Raw genomic sequence first — 22,295 nt, 5'->3', positions numbered from 1 at the left:
AATCCCCTACCATAACCACCTCATTATTCTTACAGATAACTGAGACCTCTTTACAAATTTGTTTCTCAATTTCCTGCTAACTTTTGGGGGGGGGGGGGTCTATTGTACAATCCCAATAAGTTGATCATCCTTTTCTTATTTCTCAGTTCTACCTAAATAACTTACCTGGACATATTCTCAGGAATATCCTCACTAAGTACAGCAGTAATGTTATCCTTAATCAAAAACACCACTCCCCATCCTCTCTTGTTCCCCTTTCTATCCTTCCTGTAGAATCTATACCCTGGAACATTAAGCTGTCAGAACCGTCCATCCCTGAGCCACGTCTCTGTAATTGCTATGATATCTCAGCCCCATGTCCCCAACCATGTCCTGAGTTCATCTGCCTTAAGTATTAGGCTTCTTGCATTGAAATAAATGCATTTTAACTTAACACTCCTACCTCATTCTGTTCTTTGTTCGTGCCTGCCCTGACGTACTCCTTTTCCCAACTGTATCAGTCTCAAACTGCTCTTTTTCCTCAACATCTCCCTGTGCCCTGCCCTCCCCTATCCCTCCATCCTTACTAGTTTAAATCCTCTTGAGCAGCTCTAACAAATCTCCCTGCAGTATATTAGTCCCCTTCCAGTACTGAACAATCTGTCCTTCTTATACAGGTCACTTCTAATCCAGAAGAGATTCCAATGATTCAAAAATGTGACTCCTTCTCCCCTGCACCAGCTCCTCAGCCACGCATTCAACTGCTCTATCCCTCTGTTCCTACCCTAATGAGCTTGTGGCATCGGAGTAAACCAGATATTACTGCCATCGAGGACTTCCTTTTTAAATTCCTGCCAAACTTCCTGTATTCTCTCCTTAGAATCTCATCCTTATCTGTTCCTATTTTATTAGTTCTGATGTGGACAACAACCTCCTGTTGGTCCCCCCACCTTTGAGAATATTCTGCACCCTCTCCGAGATATCCTTGATCCTGGCACTATTCTGATGTCTCGCTGTTGGCTGCAGAAAGGTCTGTCTGTGCTTCTGACTAGACAGTCCCCTATCACAACTGATTGTTTGGAACCTGGCGTACCCTTCATTACATTAGAGCCATTCACGGTACCAGAAACCTGGCTGTCAGTGTCATATACCACAGAGAGTCCATCACTGCTTGAGTTTCCAAAATATTATACATGTTTGAGTTGGGATAGACTCCTGCACTATCTGTCTCCCTCTCCTACATGTCCTGAGGTCACCAATCTACCTGACTGGATCTTCACTTTATCTCATACATAGAGCAATGGAAGATGGTTGTGGTGGTTGGAAGTCAGTTATTCAGCTCTAGGACAGCTCTGCAGGAGTTCTTCAAGATAGTGTCTGAGGCCCAGCCATCTTCAGCTGCTTCATCAATGACCTTCCTTTCATCAGGTCAGAAGTGGGACTATTTGCTGATTACAATGCAAGGTTCAGCATCATTCACAATTCCTGAGATAGCAAAGCAGTCTATGTGTAAGTGCTTCAAAATGTAGACAATATCCAGGTTTGGGCTGACAAGTGGCTATTAGCATTCATGCCACAAATGTCAGGCAATGACCATCTCCAATGAGAGAACTGAACAATCTCCACTTCTCAGTGGCATCTCTATTGCTAATCCCTCACCATCAACATCCTGAGAGTTACCATTGAGAAACAACCTATCTAGCCACATAAAAACTGTGGCTACACCAGTAGCTAAGATGCTGCAAATCCTGCAGCTATGAACTCTCCTCCTGTCTCCCTAGAGCCTATTCACAATTCATAAGACGCAAGATGGAATATGCTGGAATACTCCCCACTTGACTGGATAAGTGCAGTTTCAGTGATACTCAAGTTTGACATCATCCAAGACATAGTCTGCTTGACTGGCACAATATCCACAAATGATTACTCTTTCTAAACTGTCACTAAGCAGCAGTGTACACCATCTATAAGATGCAATGCAGAAATTCATTAAGACTTTCAGGAGAGGAAATTTGCCACACATCACCTGGTCTGGCCTACATGTGACTCCAGACCCACAGCAATGTGGTTGACACTCAACTGTCCTCTGAAATGGCTGAGCAAGCCACGCAGTTGTCCCAGCCACCACCATCACCATGCCTGGGTATGTCCTGTTGCATTGGTAGGTCAGACCCAGCAGAGGGAGCAGCACACTAGTATACAGACGGGAGGGTGTTGCTCTGGGAGTGTTCAACATTGACTCAGGAGCCCATGAAGTCTCATGGCTTCAGGTTAAACATGGGCAAGGAAACCTCCTGCAGATTACCAGATACCATCCTCCCTTAGCTGATGAATCAGTACTCCATGTTGAACAACATTCAGAGGAAGCACGGAGGATGGCAAGGGCAAAAATTGTACTCTAGATGAGGTATTTCAATGTCCATCATCAAGAGTGTCTCAGCAGCAGTATAACTGATCAAGCTGGTTGGGTCCTAATAGACATAACTGCTAGACTGGGTCTGCGGTGAGTGGTGAGGGAACAGACAAGAGGGTAAGCCTCTTGACCTCATCCTTCCTAACCCGTCAGCTGCAGTTGCAGTTATCCATGACAGTATTGGTAAGAGTGACCATCGCACAGTCCTTGTGGAGACGAAGTCCCGCCTTTACATTGCGAATAACTTTCATCATGTTGTGTGGCACTATCACCGTGGTAAATGAGGTAGACTTTGCACCAAACTAGCAACTCAATACTGGGTATCCATGAGGTGTTGTGGGCCATCAACAGCAGCAGAATTATACTCCAGCACACAGTCTGTAACCTCATGGCCCAGCATATCCCCTACTCAAACATTACCATCAGGCCAGGGGATCAACCCTGGTCAATGGAGAATGCAGGAGGGCATGCCAGGAGCAGCATCAGACATACCTGAAATTGAGGTATCAACCTGGTGAAGCCACCAAACAGGACTACTTGCATGCCAAATAGTAAAAGCAGCAAGTGATAGACAGGGCTAAGCAATCCTACAATCAATGGATCATATCTAAGCTCTGCAGTCGTGCCACATCCACTGGTAAATGGTAGCGAACAATTAAATAGCTCACTGGAAGAGGAGGCTCCACAAATATCCCTATCCTTAACGATGGAAGAACCTAGCATATCAGTTCAAAAGATAAGGCTGAAACATTTGCAGCAATCTTCAGCTAGAAGTGCCGAGTAGATGTTCCATCTCAGCCTCCTCCAGTGGTTCCCAGTATTATAGATATCAGTCTATACCCAATTTGATTCATTCTACGTGATACCAAGAAACAGTTCGAGAGACTGGATACTGCAAAGGCTAGGGGCCCTGACAACATTCCGGCAATAGTCCTGAAGATTTGTGGTCCAGAACTTGGTGATCTCTTAGCCAAGCTATTCCAGTACGGTTACAACACTGATGTCTACCCGACAGTGTGGAAAATTGCCCAAGTATGTTCTATACACAAACAGCAGAACAAATCCAACCTGACCAATTACCATCAGACTACTCTCAATCATCAGTAAAGAGATGGAAGGTGTCATTAAACAGTGCTATCAACCAGCACTTGCTCAGAAATAAGAGATAACAAGGTGAGAGCTGGATGAACAAAGCAGGACAAGCAGCATCAGAGGAGCAGGAAAGCTGACATTTCGGGTGTAGACCCTTCAGAACTTGTTCAGAAATAACCTGCTCGGTGACGCCCAGTTTGCGTTCCACCAGGGTCATTCAGCTCCTGACCTCATTGTAGCCTTGATTCAAACCATGGACAAAAGAGCTGAATTGCAGAAGTGAGGCGAGTGTGACAGCCCTTGATATCAAGGCTGCATTCGACCAGGTGTGGCATCAAGGAGTCCTAGCAAAACTGGAATCAGTGGATCAGGGGCAAACTTTCTGGTGGTTGGAGTCATACCTGACACGTAGGAAGATGGTCGTGGTTGTTGGGGGTCAATCATCTCAACTTCAGAATATCTCTTCAGGAGTTCCTCAGGGTAGTGTCCTCTGCCCAACCATCTTCAGCTGCTTCATTAATGACCTTCCCTCTATCATAAGGTCAGAAGTGGGGATGTTCACCCGTAATCACACAATGTTCAGCACTATTTGTGACTCCTCAGATACTGAAGCAGTCCATGTTCAAATGCAACAAGATCCAGACAATATCCAGGCTTGGGCTGACAAGTGGCAAGTGACATTTGTGCCACACAAATATCAGGCTATGCCCGTCACCAATAAAAGACAATCTAAACAACGTCTCTTGACATTCAATGATGCTACCCTCACTGAATCCCCTATGATCAACATCGTCAGCGTTACTACGGACCAGAAACTCAACCGGACTCACCACATTAACAGTGGCTACAAGAGCAGTCCAGAAGCTAGGAATACTGCGGCAAGTAACTCACCTCCTGATTCCTCAAAGCCCGTCCGCCATCTGCACGGCACAAGTCAGGAGTTTGATGGAATACTCCCCACGTGCCTGGATGAGTGCAGCCCCAACAACACTATCCAAGAAAAGCAGCCCACTTGATTGGCACCACATCCACAAGCATCCACTCCCTCCACCACCTATGCTCAAAGCAGCAGTGTGTACTACTATCTACAAGATGCACTGCAGAAATTCACCAAAGATCCTCAGACAGCACCTTCCAAACCCAGGGCCACTTCCATCTAGAAGGACACGGGCAACAGCCATATAGGAACACCAACACTTCAAAGTTCCCCTCCAAGTCACTCACCATCTTGATTTGGAAATACAATCGCCATTCCTTCACTGTCGCTGGGTCAACATCCTGGAATTCCCTCCCTAATAGCATTTTGTGTCAACCCACAGCAGGAGGACTACAGCGGTTCAAGAAAGCAGCTCACCTTCAAGGACAACTAGAGATGGGCAAGAAATGTTGGGCAGCCAGCGGTGCCCAGATCCGACAAATGAACAGAAAAAAAGACGCTGCTTCGACAGCACCTTCCAAATCCAGGACAACTGCCATCTTGAAGGATAGGGGCAGCAGATGTATGGAACACCACCATTTGTAAGTCTTCCTACAAGCCAATTACCAACCTAATTGCTGTTCTTTCGCTTTTCCTCTATCAAAGTCCTGGAACTCCTCCTCTCAGCTTTGTATGGGGTGCCTATAACGTGAACTGCAGCAACTGAAGGAGGCAGCTCACTACCATCTTCTGAAAAGCAAGTAAGCATAATTAATAAATCCTGGTCCAGCCAGTGACACCCATATGCCACGAATGAATTTCAAAATAAACTGAAGTTCCTCATCTTTGGAACTATTCCATGGATCTTTTCTGTTCTCTCCATAATACTTTAGCAATTTTCCTAAAGTGTGCCATCTAGAACAAGGCACAACAAGCATGCCAGCTGAGGCTGAACCAGTGTTTTATACAAGTATAACACAACTTCCTTTCTTTTGCACTCAGTTGCCTAATAATAAAGGTTACTGTATCCTGGGTTTTATTAACCAAGACAAAAACAGAAAATGCAACAGGCCTATCAGCATTTGTGGATAAAAACCAGAGTTAATGTTTTGAGTCAATTTAAGAAGAGATTTAAGATGTATTAACAACAAGAAAACTCAACCTTGTTACAAGGTTTAAAAAAAGCTCAAAAGATGCTACATTCTATTTCTTGTACGTCAGGGAACCGAATACTAAGATCTATGGAACAAAATAGGGGCCTTTGAAGTGTGGATGCTACAACGTATGCTACAACATCCAATACTCAAAAACAAAATAACTCTAAAAGATAATATTTTAAAAAAGAACAATATTTTTGCCTTTTGATCAGAAGCAAAAAGCTGTAGAGATCTCCTCCAAAAAAGGTAAAATGCAGGTCAGCAGCAAGTGTAGTTGACTGACATCTTAGAATCGTTGGTTGTGACAAACTACAGCAGATACGTGAGACTGGATTATAGAACATAGAACATAGAACATAACAGCACAGAACAGGCCCTTCGGTCCTCGATGTTGCGCCAGCCTGTGAACTAATCTAAGCCCATCCTCCTACACTAACCCATCATCATCCATATGCTTATCCAAGGACTGTTTAAATGACCCTAATGTGGCTGAGTTAACTACTTTGGCAGGCAGGGCATTCCACGCCCTTACCACTCTCTTGGACTTTTCTGGTTTTGTATGCCTCTCTTTTCTGCTTGGATATGATTTCCTTGATGCAGTTTTCTTCAGGTACCTTGCATTGTTAGTCATTTTTAATTTGCTTAGTCCACGTAATGAAGACCTGTGCAGTTCCAGCATCAAAACCAAGCCTGTTTCTGTTCTTTCTCTTGCCTTTTGTGTGTGCACTTACTTGCCGGTTCACTAAATAGACGATTGTGAGCAGAAATTGTGGCTGAATTTTTCTTCCCTTCTCCAGCCCAGGTGATGCTGCAGTCAGCTGCAGCACTTTAGCCGAGATCAACCAATTCCAATGTAAATAGAAAATTGACTCTGGAATTTTTGCCTGAACATATTTTTAAAGGGAACATTGCCATTCTTATTCTGTTCTTCTCAGTCACATACAATGGCTTAATTATGAAGCAATCATGAGTCAGACATGCCATGGTTAAAATATGTTTAAGTTTCAATTTGTAGCTCTGCTCCCTCGTACAAGCTGACATCATCATCCGCGGAAAAAGACTCTCACTGTCCACCCTAATCCTCTGATCATCTTGAATGTCTCTATTAAATCCCCTCTTGGCCTTCTTCTTTCCAATGAGAACAGACACAAGTCCCTCAGCCTTTCTTCATAAGGCCTTTGCTCCAGACCAGGCAACATCCTGGTAAATCTCCTCTGCACCTTTTCCACTGCTTCCACATCCTTCCTGTAACGGGGCGACCAGAACTGCATGCAATATTCCAAGTGAGGCCGCACTAGCGTTTTGTACAGTTGCAGCATGACATCACGGCTCCGGAACCAATAAAACCTAACACACTGTAAGCCTTTTTAACAACCTGGTTGGCAACTTTCAGGGATTTATGTACATGGGCACCAAGATCCCTCTGCACATCCACACTACCAAGAATCTTTCCACTGACCCAGCATTCTGCCTTCCTATTATTCCTCCCAAAGTGAATCACCTCACATTTATCCGCATTGAACTCCATTTGCCACCTTTCAGCCCAATTCTGCAGTTTATCTAAGTCTCCCTGAAACCTGCAACATTCTTCCACTGTCCATCACTCCACCGACTTTAGTGTCATCTGCAAACTTACTTACCCATCCTGACGTACGTCAGCAAGTTGCTAGCTCAAAACATGACATGTTAACAGGCTGGTATAATTAGAACATTCTATTCCCTTCGGTCTATAGATTCGTCCCTCTGTAAATGATTATATCAGTTAGGGACACTACATTTAAAAAAAGCAATTTTACCTAAACTACAACAGACACTGTTAGGTGTCCTACTCTGCAGAATAGAAGTGAAGGCAATTCATACCCTTGTTAGTGGGTCAACTGAAGTCAGTGCAGACTTGAGTGCTCACGAATATCAATTTGTTTTTCTTTTAATCAAAGTACCTATAGCTTTAAAATTTTTTTCTTCAATTCTTATACATGACAGAAGTTTTTTTGATAAACTATAAAAAGTCAAAATTAAGATCAGAGATAATGGGAACTGCAGATGCTGGAGAATCCAAGATAACAAAGTGTGAAGCTGGATGAACACAGCACGCCAAGCAGCATCTCAGGAGCACAAAAGCTGACGTTTCGGGCCAAGACCCTTCATCAGAGGGACAAAATTAGGTTGACAAAATTAAGTTGACAAAATTAAGTTGACAAAATTAAGTTGACAAAATTAAGTTGACAAAATTAAGTTGACAAAATTAAAGCAGCATTTATAATCAAAAAATGAAGAAAAGTAGAAATCTCTACAAAGTAGATGCAGGCCATTCAGCCTGTGAAAGTTACACCATCTCTCCAAACAGCATCCCACCCAGACTCCCTCCTCCCCCAATACCCCAGCCCTGTAATTCTGCATTTCCCATGGCTTACACACTTGGCCTGCAATCCCTCAAAACCATGGGCAATATAGCATGGCCAACCCATATAACTCATCTCTGGACTGTGGAAGGAAACCGTAGTAAGTGCAAGAAACCCACACAGGCACAGGAGAATGTCTGTGTAGAGTTTGCACAGTCACCCGAGGGTGGAATTGAACCTTGGTCGCTGGAGCTGAGGCAGCAGTACTAACCACTGAGTCACCCTGATGCCCATCAGGAGCAGCACCCTCCCAACTGCATGCAAGATACAACCTTAAATTACTTGAAACTTAAACATATTTTAACCATGGCATGTCTGACTCATGATTGCTTCATAATTAAGCCATTGTATGTGACTGAGAAGAACAGAATAAGAATGGCAATGTTCCCTTTAAAAATATGTTCAGGCAAAAATTCCAGAGTCAATTTTCTATTTACATTGGAATTGGTTGATCTCGGCTAAAGTGCTGCAGCTGACTGCAGGATCACCTGGGCTGGAGAAGGGAAGAAAAATTCAGCCACAATTTCTGCTCACAATCGTCTATTTAGTGAACCGGCAAGTAAGTGCACACACAAAAGGCAAGAGAAAGAACAGAAACAGGCTTGGTTTTGATGCTGGAACTGCACAGGTCTTCATTACGTGGACTAAGCAAATTAAAAATGACTAACAATGCAAGGTACCTGAAGAAAACTGCATCAAGGAAATCATATCCAAGCAGAAAAGAGAGGCATACAAAACCAGAAAAGTCCGTAAAACTAAAGTGGATGCCATACTTAGCAAGTCCTTCATTCTTCAAATATGATTCATCTCCCTTGTACCATTGTACAAAATGGCTGACAAATTGCAGGCATGTTAATAAAAATGGTGTCCCAACACTAAGAGGTACTATCACTTTTCAGTCTTGCAATGTATTAATAGGAAGGCCATCCACATTAGCATCAATCTTTTGTTTTACAACTTTGTAATTATAGATAGGTTGGTTTTTAGTATATAGAGTACAAATCTATACAATTCATCCACTGCTTTCCATACATGGTAGATACACATCTACTGTTTTAAGATAGAAACCTCTTGGTTCAGAGCACCATTGGAAGAAGCACTTAGGTTGGCAAGGGTACAGAATGTGCGCCAGTTGGGGAATTCAATGTCCACCATCCAGAGTGGCTCAACAGTAGCATCACTGATTGATCCAGTCAAGTTCTAAAGGGCATTGCTGCTAGCTGGGTCTGCGGCAGATGTTGAAGGTAACAATGAACTTGACCTCATCCTCATCATTCTGCCTGCCTTAGCTGCACGGATGAGAAAGGCAAATCATGACAGCAAATTTGGATACTTGCAAAAATTTGTCACTGTCTTCCTGTCTGTTGCAAGATGACATCAGGTCAATAGTTCCATCACAATCTGTGTGAAAGCTGGATTCAGCTCAGGCTGTGACAGTGCATTCTTCTCCGTCTTCTTCAACATAACACTCCTCTCCATTATCAATGAAGCTTCTCACTCGAGCAGAGCTTCTCTACCAGATAAGCAGACCATGACCCCCCACAGCCTTAGAATTAGAGGGGGTAAATTTAAAACGGAAACGAAGAGACATTTCTTCAGCCAGAGAGTGGTAGGCTTGTGGAATTCATTGCCACGGAGTGCAGTGGAGGCCGGGACGTTGGATACCTTCAAGGCAGAGATCGATAAATTCTCAATCACACAAGGAATCAAGGGCTACAGGGAGAGTGCAGGGAAGTGGAGTTGAAATGCCCATCAGCTATGATTTAAATGGCGGAGTGGACTCGATGGGCCGAATGGCTTTACTTCCGCTCCTATGTCTTATGGACCCTTGAAGCTTTCTTGAAAAAAACTGCAATATCCTCAGTGAATTGTGGAATTTTTTATCCAATACTCACCAGGTTTTGGCAAAGATTTGCAGCTCCGGTTGTGGGTGAGGTTGTTGACTTGCTCACTGAGGTGGCTTGATTTGTTCAGCTGTTTCGTCACCATGCTAGGTGATATAGTCAGTGAAGCCTCTGATTAAGTGATGTTGTTGTTCTACTTCACTCAGAAGTTAAACTGTCTGGGAAGTAGTCAACAACCTCAATATTCCTCAAACTGGAGAAGAAGTATCTGCAAAGGGTGCCCATCATTTGAGCATCTCTAATAAACTCAGATGAAATTGCAACATGAAGGAAGGTAGGTGTGAAACCCCAAACATCCTACTGACAAAATCAGAAATTGCTGGAAGAATTCTGGAATTGCAGGTCTGGCAGCATCTGTGGAGAAAAATCAGAGTTAATGTTTGGGTCGAGTGACCCTTCCTCAGAATTGAGCTGCTGAGCTTTCCCAGCAATTTCTGTTTTTGTTTCTGATTTATAGCATCCGCATTTTTTATTTCAGATCCCACTGACGAGACTCTTCAAACACCACCTGCCCCACCAATGACAGGATGTGCGAATTCAGTAATCGATTATTGAGTCAGTCCGGGAACCACAACGCCAGAGTGGAAGAACGTCATCCAGCTTGGTGTAGAGGGACTGTCCAAGCAATAACTGGAACTTTTGACAAAAGAAAACATGCATTCCAAGTATGCAAAGTGAGCAACTGGATGAACAGAGCAGGCCAAGCAGCATCCAAATAACTTACTTAACAACGCGACCCAAAAGAGTAACAAAACTACAGACCTCTTGAGCTTTCAACTAATGTGTAAATGTCAATCACAGATGCGTCACAAACGCGCACGCTCAGAGCCCCATGAATAAATGAAATAGGGAGAGCGGCTCCAGGCTAGGCTGCCATTCGATGATTTGAACATCCAATAGTAGAGGAGGTTACAGTGACCCGCCTTCCGCCTTCATTTCTTTTCCATTAGTTGAGGAAGTGAGATGTCAAACTCAACATCATCGTCGGCCAACAGCCAACAAAATGGGCAGTCACCACGAGCAGCGGTCTTTGCCTACAATTGGTTGAGAGAGGTGTCAATCACCATGTTCCATTGGAGCACTAGACTGTCGGTCTGAGCTACCGCTCGCGCTTTGATTGGCGCGGGATAGGATTCCCTGTTTGCAGCTGGCTTGTCATTTATGCGTAGAGCTAGGTTGAGGATAGCAAGGCGAATGACTGAGACATACTGCTTGGGATTAACTAGAGGCACTTTAACAAGCAGCATCTCAACCGGACCTATTCGAGGGAGAGAGAGGAAATAAATCACTCATAACAGAACATCATTTGGGAAAATAACCAAAATACTCTTGAACGACCTGGGATCTCTGGTGTGTAGATCTTCCTGCATTTCGAAACAATACATTTGTAGTAATTAATATAAACAACGCTCCTGTATTAAAGCAATTTCACGATGTCCTCGTCGTCACAACAAGCGTCTCAAAGAATGCGTCGCAATGGCTCACCGACTTCGAACCGCCTGCAGCCCATCAGGGCCACCGTGCCCTTTCAGCTTAGACAAGGCAATAACAGCCCGACCCGCTCCTCCTCCTGCAACGGCACGATTAGCACCAGCTCACCGGCAACGGCAACGGCAACAGCTACAGCTCACTCTACAGCAACTGCAACCACCTCGACCTCAACAGCAGCCACATTCACCACCCCCAACGGACAGAAACTTTCCCCAACATCCTCGCCCACCTCTTCGTTCTGGGTTCCGGCTACAATTGTCGCCTCGGACGGACGGATGAGACATAGGCGGTCATCTGACAGTCGAAGCCCACCTGAAAGAAGGAGCCCTAGCTCTCCTGTTTATAAAGGTACAGAAGGATGCCAAAGAGACCGGCTATTGTTATTTCTATTAAGTTAAGAGTGGAACGGTACAATTACGTGGTGTGTTTTTCAGATTATTTACTACGCTTTTATCCAAATATCTTTACAAAGATTGGTACTCCTAAAAAAATTTACAAATGTATTGAGTCAATACGTTTAGAACAGGATAACTGGGATTTTTCCGCCAATTGCTAAAGAAACGTCCATGTATTCGTTTGTAAAGCTTCACAGAAGCAATACAACTAGGGAGCTCGGTATTGTTTAAACGTAAGGTGTAAGAAATTGCAATTGTTTATTTTCTGCGTGTGGTTAAGATACAAAAAAGAACTGCAGGGGTTGGCGATTTTTTTTCTTGATGCAGAAGGGAATATAAATGATATGGGGCGGGGTGGGGGGCGGATGGTTGGGGAAGCTGTGTGGGCAGGCTGGGCAGGGACCCAGAACGGATTTTTTTTCCCTCTGGCACTTGATCTACTACATGATGTCAGCTTTTCATATCCATGTATGAAGCAATAATTGTTTTATTAACGATGATAAAGGAAACTGTTCATATGCCCTTTATTAACTTGCAAAGACAAAATCTGAGAACAGTTCGTTTCCTTCTCATTTTAAATAATCTAGTTTGTGTGTTTCAGAAGCTGCACTTTATATTTACACTGTCAAAATATAATTGATAGCAAGTGCAAAAGGCGGCACAAAATGCATTCATATAAATTGTAAATGCCAACAGCATTTCATTATTTGCCCAGATGTTTTGTGTCCTTCATTTCGAATTAAATTTGCCCCTTCCAAATTCTGCTGAACAGCAAATTGAATTTTGCTTTATATTAAATATTGTAACTTGAGGGGCGTCGGGATGAGGTGGAGAGTGGCTGAGAAATGTGTGTCTTTTTAACCTTTATTTATAAAGAAGATTTTCACTTCCCACCAGTGCTCGTGTTTTGTTGCGAACGAAGGAAACTATTGCTTCACAACAGCAAGAACAATATAAGGTATTTGAAGAGGTCAAATAAAGCAATACCTTTTAATTAAAATAAGGTACATTGTAATACAATGAAATAATGACGTCTGCATCCTGGCGTGCTTAGTTTTGCAAGGAGTCACGTCTAACCACCATAAATGGCTGCTATTTTTGTGTGCAGGTGAACTTTGAAGCTGGGTTGTCTATTTGCAGGCAAAAAACGTTCTCGTTATATTCCGCTCGGTATCTATTTTTAGGTGCACAACTCTAGACTTGATTAACGTCAAGTTTCATTGTATTGGGTATTTATTTGCACCACTAGATTAAAATTTCACCTTTTCCCAATGGCTTTTAGGTTGTTTACGAGCCAGTTGCAGTAATGAAACCAAGGTATTGAGGTTATGGCTTAGTATTTTACCTCCAGGTTCACGCCTGCTGATGTGGAAAATTATCTAAGTTTCTGCATGGGAAGGGGAAGGCGAAGAAAGACCTGAATGAAATGAAAACAATAATTTTAACTATCTCTGCCCATACACATGTGCGCGATAAAAAGCGGTTCTAAATCTGATTCTAATCACTTGCGGCCTTTCCAATGTATGCATTTAAGTAGGAGGAGAATATATTTTAAATGGCGATAATGATATTCCGTGCCGGAGAATGGGCTGCTTTATTGCAGAGCTGCCGAATGTACTTGGCATTCAGACAGTAACACATGGACCGAGGGCTTGTGGCATTTTAATTCATGCAGGGGCCGTAGCAAAGGGCGACGCACAAACCCAACTTAAAACGTTAAGCTTGCAGGAAATACACGCAGTTGTGGACTTTGCTCAGAAAAGCCTAACTATCCAGTTGTATTTTAATAACGATTGAAACTGTGAACAATTTTTACGTAAGTCTGTAAAGATTCCGATCTCTTGGCCAACTTCTTATGGTTGCCAGATATTCCGATTTAAGGAGAAGTCGGTGGCTTGTTCGCTATCCAATGTAAACATAACGCGGTAGTTGCTTGACCTGGTTTCCATGAATTGGACGTTAGTTGTCCCTGGTTTCCTGTTGTCCTTCTGATCTCTGCCGAAATCTCGTGCAACAATCCCAGAGTTTCCAAAAAGACACCTCGTGCCGTACATCTTTAACACAGTGACCGGTTTCAATTACCATCAGCCATCCTGAGCAAACCATTTTTGCGCATTTGATGCTTATTTTGTAAATACCTGTAGACAAATTAGTATTCTACGCAGCGTTCTCTTTGCAGATCTTTCCATGAATGTCAACACCTGGTATAGTTATAGTTTCTCTCGGAAGCTGCAGCTAGCTGTCACTTTCGCTCTGAGAGCAAGGTGGCGGTTTGGGAGCCACTGAAGGAAGGCGGTGCTGAAAATAGACTTTCTTGTGTGGGAACTGGAGACGATATGTCTGTTAGGGTTTATTGTAAACGAGCTGAACCATAATGCGGCAAGTTCAGGTATGGAACAAAAAGTTGCGGGAAAAGCTCAGCTGGTCTGGCAGCATCTGTGAAGGAAAAAACGGAGTTAACGTCCGGGTCCGGTGACCCTTCCTCAGAACGGAATGGATCAGGTATGGATCTGTTGCAGTTGGTTGCTTTATTTTAGGAAGAGACAACCGTTTAAAGATCAGATTGATTTATGTTTGCAATCTTTGGAAGGTTTTGCCTTTTTTTGAGGGAAAAATGTCTGAGATTGTTTTAACTGGATGCCAACAATGTAACTTCATTGCTGTATTTTATACTAGGACGATTACATTTGCTCCAATTTCATTCTCTTTCTTGGGACGAGAGTACCACTCCGGATTTCTATTGAATATTGCCGTTGCGTCAATGTCCTTTTTGATATTTTGGTGTGGACGATTATTTGAGCGCACGAACTTGTAATATTGTTTGGAGCTTGGCTGAAATAAAGTATTTATAACTGAGGATAGTTTTTATGTACGAATCCTAGAAATAAGACAATTCTATTTTGGTTAAAATATTCAGGTTAAATAAATACAGTTTTTGAGATTAAAATTTCCTTTTGGGTAGAAATGCATATTTTGTTTGGACATGCACAGTGGGGGGGAAACAACTTGTAACTTGATTTTGTAAAATTAAATACAAGTTGTACTTTTTAAGCTTGTGGCCTTGATGATAAGTAGCTATTCTGAACAACAAATGGCCTTTTTGGTGAACAGATAAGTGGCAAGCAAAACGAGAGTAAACCGGTTGATGTGGTGTAAATGGATTTCAGCAAGGTGTTCGATAAGGTTCCCCACAGTAGGCTATTGTACAAAATGTGGAGGAATGGAATTGTGGGAGATATAGCAGTTTGGGTCGGAAATTGGCTTGCTGAAAGAAGACAGAGGGTGGTAGTTGATGGGAAATGTTCATCCTGGAGACCAGTTACTAGTGGTGTACCGCAAGGGTCGGTGTTGGGTCCACTGCTGTTTGTCATTTTTATAAATGACCTGGATGAGGGCGTAGAAGGATGGGTTAGTAAATTTGCAGACGACACTAAGGTCGGTGGAGTTGTGGATAGTGACGAAGGATGCTGTAGGTTGCAGAGAGACATAGACAAGCTGCAGAGCTGGGCTGAGAGGTGGCAAATGGAGTTTAATGCAGACAAGTGTGAGGTGATGCACTTTGGTAGGAGTAACCGGAAGGCACGGTACAGGGCTAATGGTAAGATTCTTAGTAGTGTAGATGAGCAGAGAGATCTCGGTGTCCATGTACACAGATCCTTGAAGGTTGCCACCCAGGTTGACACGGCTGTTAAGAAGGCGTACAGTGTTTTAGCTTTTATTAATAGTGGGATCGAGTTCCAGAACCAAGAGGTTATGGCAAAGCTGTACAAAACTCTGGTGCGGCCGCACTTGGAGTATTGTGTACAGTTCTGGTCACCGCATTATAAGAAGGATGTGGAAGCTTTGGAAAGGATGCAGAGGAGATTTACTAGAATGTTGCCTGGTATGGAGGGAAGGTCTTATGAGGAAAAGCTGAGGGGCTTGAGGCTGTTTTCATTAGAGAGAAGGTTGAGAGATGACTTAATTGAAAGATATAAAATAATCAGAGGGTTAGATAGGGTGGATGGGGAGAGCCTTTTTCCTAGGATGGTGACGGCGAGCACGAGGGGACATAGCTTTAAATTGAGGGGTGAAAGATATAGGACAGATGTCAGAGGTGGTTTCTTTACTCAAAGTAGTAAGGGAATGGAACGCTTTGCCTGCAATGGTAGTAGATTTGCCAACTTTAGGTACATTTAAGTCGTCATTGGACAAGCATATGGACATACATGGAATAGTGTAGGTTAGATGGGCTTGAGATCGGTATGACAGGTCGGCACAACATTGAGGGCTGAAGGGCCTGTAATGTTCTATGTTCTATATCTGTTCACCTGTTCTTCCTCCACCCTGCCTTTAGCATAGATATCACTTTCTTAGTTGCAATCAGTTGTAATGAAACCTTGCCAGACTGAGAAGTTTGTTTTCTCCCCACAGATACTGCAATTTCTGATATTTCACAGTACTGGTCAATAGATTTAGAGTTTAGATTCCTGTATGCTCACTTGTGACTGAGAGACCTTGTCGTAATTAGGGCAATATATCATAATTCCATTACTCAGTAATAATTTGGCCTGGTACTATTTACATAATCATTTACAATTGGAGCAATGTATATGGAGAAAAATAGAAGTTTCCAACTCTGAATAAAACTCATTGTCTTATTCTGTCTTTCCCAGCTCTCTGCAAGAATAACCCAAAACTAATCTGTGCTCTGTTCTCTCCCAGAATCACGTATCATCCTTAGCTTTGATCTAACTTTACTCTGAATAACATAACAGTATCCTTCTCCTCTACTCCAAAGTCCCAATAACTTTAAAGGCATTTCTCATAAGCTTTCTCTGTAACGTCTTGATGATTAATTTTAAATTAATTACCTTTTTGCTGATTCCCTAGGTAAAGATTATTTAATCTCTCACACATTTATTTGATAAAGATGTTTGCACAACTCTTCTCTTAGCCTTCGCGTTTGCCATTGTGTATGGTATCTTTCATAAGTATAATCTCTTATTCTGGTGAATCTGTTTAACTCTTTGTTTCTGAATTTGATGGCCCTTCTATAATTGTGTGGCTACAACCAATTACAGTCTCTAATATTTAGACTATATTCAAATGTTAAAATTACTCCTAATTAATATCCCTATTTATAAAATAGGGTCTTTATAATGTATTCAGCTTTCAGCACCAAATTTCAGGAAAGAATGTTTATCCTAGATGAGACGTAGTACCCATTCATCAGAACTACACACTTGGGGCCAAAGTTAAGTTCTGAGAACAGGTATCAGAAGCGTGGTTTGTTTTTCCTTGAATTTAGAAGATTGAGGGATGACCTACTTGAGATTTTCAACAGTAAAAGTATAAATTAATATACAGAGAAACTAAGAACAAAAACACTTCTGGTAAATCCAGAACAAAAGTGTGTAATTAAAGTTAGATGAATTAGGAGTAAACTCAAGCAGCATTTCCTCATCAAGGATTGAAAACTAGAAGTCATCTGTAAAAATGTAAAATAAAACATTTGGAGGGGGAAGAAAACAAAATATTGGAGTAAGTGCAAAATGGAATAACACACAACAGTGGTGATCAATGGAACCATCTAGGGATTCAGTGCAGAAAAAAAGTTTGGGTACTACAGAAGATACAGTAGTATTGTATATTATCCACCAAGTCTATTCCATTCAACTAGATTACATATGATCTGGATTTGTTGAAATTTTTAATGTTACACACAGATTTTTGTTTAATAAGGCTACAGATGGATGTATAACAAAGGCAAATAAATGGAGTTTTGGCACAGATTTGACAGTGATGTAACTCAGTGTCAAGCAGTTCAGATCTGAATGGCTGATTCTTGTCACATGTACCCAAACCTTTTTGGGAGTTGTATATTTGAATGCCAAGGTAGCTTTGCATTATGTCTAGTAATTCCTTGTTTCTTTCTCACCAAAGGGCTATACATCACACTTATCTATATTCAATTAGCAACACCTGTAAATATTTTCTTCAAGTGCATGGACAATCTCTGTGTGCAATCCCTTAAAAATGTTTTACTTTGCATGAGTGATAATTTAAAAGGGGCAACTTGTTCACAGTGCCATGTGATGTTTAGAGTTGACAGGCAGCCATGCAAATTGTAGGGAACATTGATAAGCAGCCTGTTATTTCCCCTATACTGTCTATTTGCTTGAAATTTTTTATATTCGTTTCATAGTTTGCTAAACCTCCAAAGTATGATATTTGATATACAGTAAGGAGAATGGCTTAGAGAGAAACAGATTGTTCAGGAGCTGTTTAAGGTCCTTTTATTATTCTGCCAAATTCAATGTTATCTTAGTCATATGAAATACTTCTTCCTAGAAGGACTGTGGAATTATATATTTAGTTGAACACCACAGCTAAAGTGATTGTAGTGCCGTCTCAGCTACAGGACATCTCTGCACAAATTCCTGAAGGTGGTATCCTAGGCCCAACTATTTTCACCTGCTTCACCAATGACTTGGCTTCAGTCATATCATCAGAAGTAAGGATTTTGCTGATGCTTGTACAGTTCTTAGCACCTTTCTCAACTCCTCAGATACTGAACCAGTCAATGTCCAAGTGCAACAAGACAAAAACAATCTAAGAACACATGGGGTGACAAATCACAAGTAGGATTTATGCCACATAAGTGGCAGGCAATTGCCATCTCCAATAAGAGGCAATTCAACCACTGACTTTTGACAGTCAATGGCATTGCCATGACATAATCTCCCACTATCAGCATCCTATTGGTTACTATTGACCAAACACTGACCTGGGACAGCCATAAGAATACTATGGCTACAGGAGTAGGCCAGAGTTTAGAAATCATGGAGTTAGTAACTCACCAATTGAGTGGATTTGGAAGGTGCTATCTAAGGACACTGGTGAATTTCCAAAGTGCTTCTTGTAGATGGTACACATCGCTGCTGAGCAGCAGTGGTAGAGAGAATGAATGTTTGTGGATGTTGTGCCAAAGCTTGAGGCAATTCCAACAATGCTGAAGAAGTTCAATACCATCAACGACTTAGCAGCCTGCGTGAACACTACCATCTAGAAAGACAAGGGCAACAGATAAAAGGGAATGCAATCATTTGCATGTTACTCATCAACCTCCTCACCATCCTGCCTTGGAAATGTATTGCCATTCTTTCAGTGTCACTGGGTTAAAATCCTGGAGCTCCTTCTGAACAACGCTGTGGCTGTACCTACCAAATTTAGATTAGATTCCCTACAGTGTGGAAACAGGCCCTTCGGCCCAACAAGCCCATATCGACCCTTGAAGCATCCCACCCAAACCCATTCCCTTATAACCCACACACCCCGAACACTACAGGCAATTTAGCATAGCCGATCCACCTAACCTGCACATCTTTGGACTGTGGGAGGAAACCCACGCAGACACGGGGAGAATGTGCAAGCTCCGCACAGACAGTTACCCGAGGCTGGATTCGAACCTGGGTCCCTGGTAGTGTGAGGAGGCAGTATTAACCACTGAGCCACCGTGCCATGATTGAGTCAGAAGGTATAGAATCTGTGTGGGTTAGAGTTGAGGAAAGGGGTTAAAAAAGAGAACCTTGACAGGAGTTATTTACAGGCCTTCTAGCAGTAATCAGGACCTGGGGCATTTTCAGGAAAGCAGCTATCCAATGCTGCCTTGAGTGCAATTATTAAGGAATAAATGCTGGCCCAGCCTTGCTCACATCTCCTGAATAAGCACAGTATTTAAAAAAAAATTAGTTTGCAAGAGATTTCAACATGCAGGTATATACAAGTCAAACCATCATTACCTGTTCTTGGCATTGCAGTGTCTATTAATATTCTAATTAGGTTGTGCTAAAACAGACTTGAATATCCCCAATGTAACATGTTAAAAACAAATATGTATTATTTTTACGTATTATTTGCATTCTACTTATCACTGTAAATTTTTTCCTTTTGACAGTGTTGTTCAGGCTGATAGACAAGAGTGCCTTGCAATGCAACTATGACTGCTTAAATCCCAATTATAAATAACATCACTAATCAGATATTTCAATTATCTTTTTGAGGTTTTTTCATGATGCAGGATCATATAAAGTGTAGGTCATCATACCATAACTGAAAGGTTCTGCAGCCATGCTTGTTCTTCATATGATAGATAATGGGAACGGCAGATGCTGGAGAATTCCAAGATAATAAACTTTCCCCCCACAGTGATCGAACGCCCTTGACCGCGTCTCCCGTATTTCCCGCAACACATCCCTCACACCCTGCCCCCGCCACAACCGCCCAAAGAGGATCCCCCTCGTTCTCTCACACCACCCTACCAACCTCCGGATACAACGCATCATCCTCCGACACTTCCGCCACTTACAATCCGACCACACCACCCAAGACATCTTTCCATCCCCACCCCTGTCTGCTTTCCGGAGAGACCACTCTCTCCGTGATTCCCTTGTTTGCTCCACACTGCCCTCCAACCCCACCACACCCGGCACCTTCCCCTGCAACCGCAGGAAATGCTACACTTGCCCCCACACCTCCGCCCTCACCCCTATCCCAGGCCCCAAGATGACATTCCACATTGAGCGGAGGTTCACCTGCACATCTGCCAATGTGGTATACTGCATCCACTGTCCCCGGTGTGGCTTCCTCTACATTGGGGAAACCAAGCGGAGGCTTGGAGACTGCTTTGCAGAACACCTCCGCTCAGTTCGCAATAAACAACTGCACCTCCCAGCCGCAAACCATTTCCACTCCCCCTCCCATTCTTTAGATGACATGTCCATCATGGGCCTCCTGCAGTGCCACAATGATGCCACCCAAAGGTTGCAGGAACAGCAACTCATGTTCCGCCTGGGAACCCTGCAGCCTAATGGTATCAATGTGGGCTTCACCAGTTTCAAAATCTCCCCTTCCCCAACTGCATCCCTAAACCAACCCAGTTCGTCCCCTCCCCCCACTGCACCACACAACCAGCCCAGCTCTTCTCTCCCCCCCCCCCCCCCCCCCCCAACCCACTGCATCCCAAAACCGGTCCAACCTGTCTCTGCCTCCCTAACCTGTTCTTCCTCTCACCCATCCCTTCCTCCCACCCCAAGCCGCACCCCCATCTACCTACTAACCTCATCCCACCTCCTTGACCTGTCTGTCTTCCCTGGACTGACCTATCCCCTCCCTACCTCCCCACCTATACTCTCTCCACCTATCTTCTTTACTCTCCATCTTCGGTCCGCCTCCCCCTCTCTCCCTATTTATTCCAGTTCCCTCTCCCCATCCCCCTCTCTGATGAATAGTCTAGGCCCGAAACGTCAGCTTTTGTGCTCCTGAGATGCTGCTTGGCCTGCTGTGTTCATCCAGCCTCACATTTTATTATCTTGTTCTTCATATGCTCTCTTTGGTTGTGAGATAGACTTATTTTAAAATGTATATATTTGTATCCCTATAGGTAACCAGGATGAAGTATATTTTAATGAATGATGCTTCATTTAATGTAACTCCCCAGTTGTGAATTCATGAAACTGACTGAGTTGGTGGTTTTATAGCTGCAGGCTGAAACTTGTCAACATCTAGCTGAAAATTAAATGTACTACCATTTCAACTTTGAGTTCCCTGACTGCATATCATTTCATTCTGTTAAGCATTGAAAATATGTTTTGAATTTGATTCTTTTTACAATATTACTAGCATAATTTTAATACTATGGCACGTCATATAACATTAAATTTCCACACATTCACTTGTGTATTAATTTGGCAGTCTGATCTCTGGGCTTTGAATATGATGCGCTTAAACATGCAAGGCAGTTTTCCTTGCAAGTGTAATATTAGTATTCTTTGTTTAAGAACATTTGTAGTAACTATATCTTGGAGAAATGGGCTCAACTTGTTATGATTCTCACCTTAATTAGCTTTTACTGTTCAAATTTTGTCTGGGATGTTTTGATTTGGGAAGAAACATCAACCAGTGTTTTACAGGATGGAAGTCTTCCCATGGGGTGGTACGATGGCACAATGATTAGCACTGCAGTCTCACAGCACCAGGGACCTGGGTTCAATTCCACCCTCGGGTGACTGTGTGTAAGGAGTTTGCACATTCTCCCCATGTCTGTGTGGGTTTCTTCCCACAGTTCAAAGTTGTGCAGACTAGGTGGATTGGCCATGCTAAATCACCTGTAGTGTTCAGGATATACAGATGAGGTGCATTATCCCCAAGTTTGTGGACTTGTTGGGCTGAAGGACCTTATATGATTAGATTAGATTCCCTACAGTGTGGAAACAGGCCCTTCGGCCCAACAAATCCACACCGCCTCTTGGACCATCCCACCCACACCCATCCCTCTATAACCCACACAGCCCTGAACACTATGGGCAATTTAGCATGGCCAATCCACCTAGCCTGCACATCTTTGGACTGTGGGAGGAAACCGGCGCACCCGGAGAAAAACCACGCAGACACGGGGAAAATGTGCAAACTCCGCACAGACAGTCGCCCGAGTCTGGAATCGAACCCGGGTCCCTGGCGCTGTGAGGCTGCAGTGCTAACCACTGAGCCACTGTGCTGCCCCTAA

General features: G+C 43.0%; 1 protein-coding gene across 3 annotated transcripts in view; it reads left to right on the top strand.

Moving 5' to 3' along the window:
* Positions 1-10,999: 10,999 nt before the first annotated feature.
* The window catches only part of glcci1a (glucocorticoid induced 1a), a 208,646-nt gene continuing 197,350 nt past the window's right edge, over positions 11,000-22,295 (top strand). The window contains exon 1 of one of the 3 annotated variants that reach the window (XM_048562369.2): positions 11,000-11,702. In XM_048562369.2, coding sequence (XP_048418326.2) covers positions 11,297-11,702 — 406 coding nt within the window. In that variant the 5' untranslated portion in view covers positions 11,000-11,296. The remainder of the gene's footprint in view (positions 11,703-22,295) is intronic. The other 2 variants (XM_048562362.2, XM_048562355.2) reach the window with 2 other exon arrangements.

This window comes from Stegostoma tigrinum, chromosome 2 (assembly GCF_030684315.1).
Source record: "Stegostoma tigrinum isolate sSteTig4 chromosome 2, sSteTig4.hap1, whole genome shotgun sequence".
NCBI classification, from domain to species: domain Eukaryota; kingdom Metazoa; phylum Chordata; class Chondrichthyes; order Orectolobiformes; family Stegostomatidae; genus Stegostoma; species Stegostoma tigrinum.
This window is presented reverse-complemented; position numbering and strand designations above follow the sequence as displayed.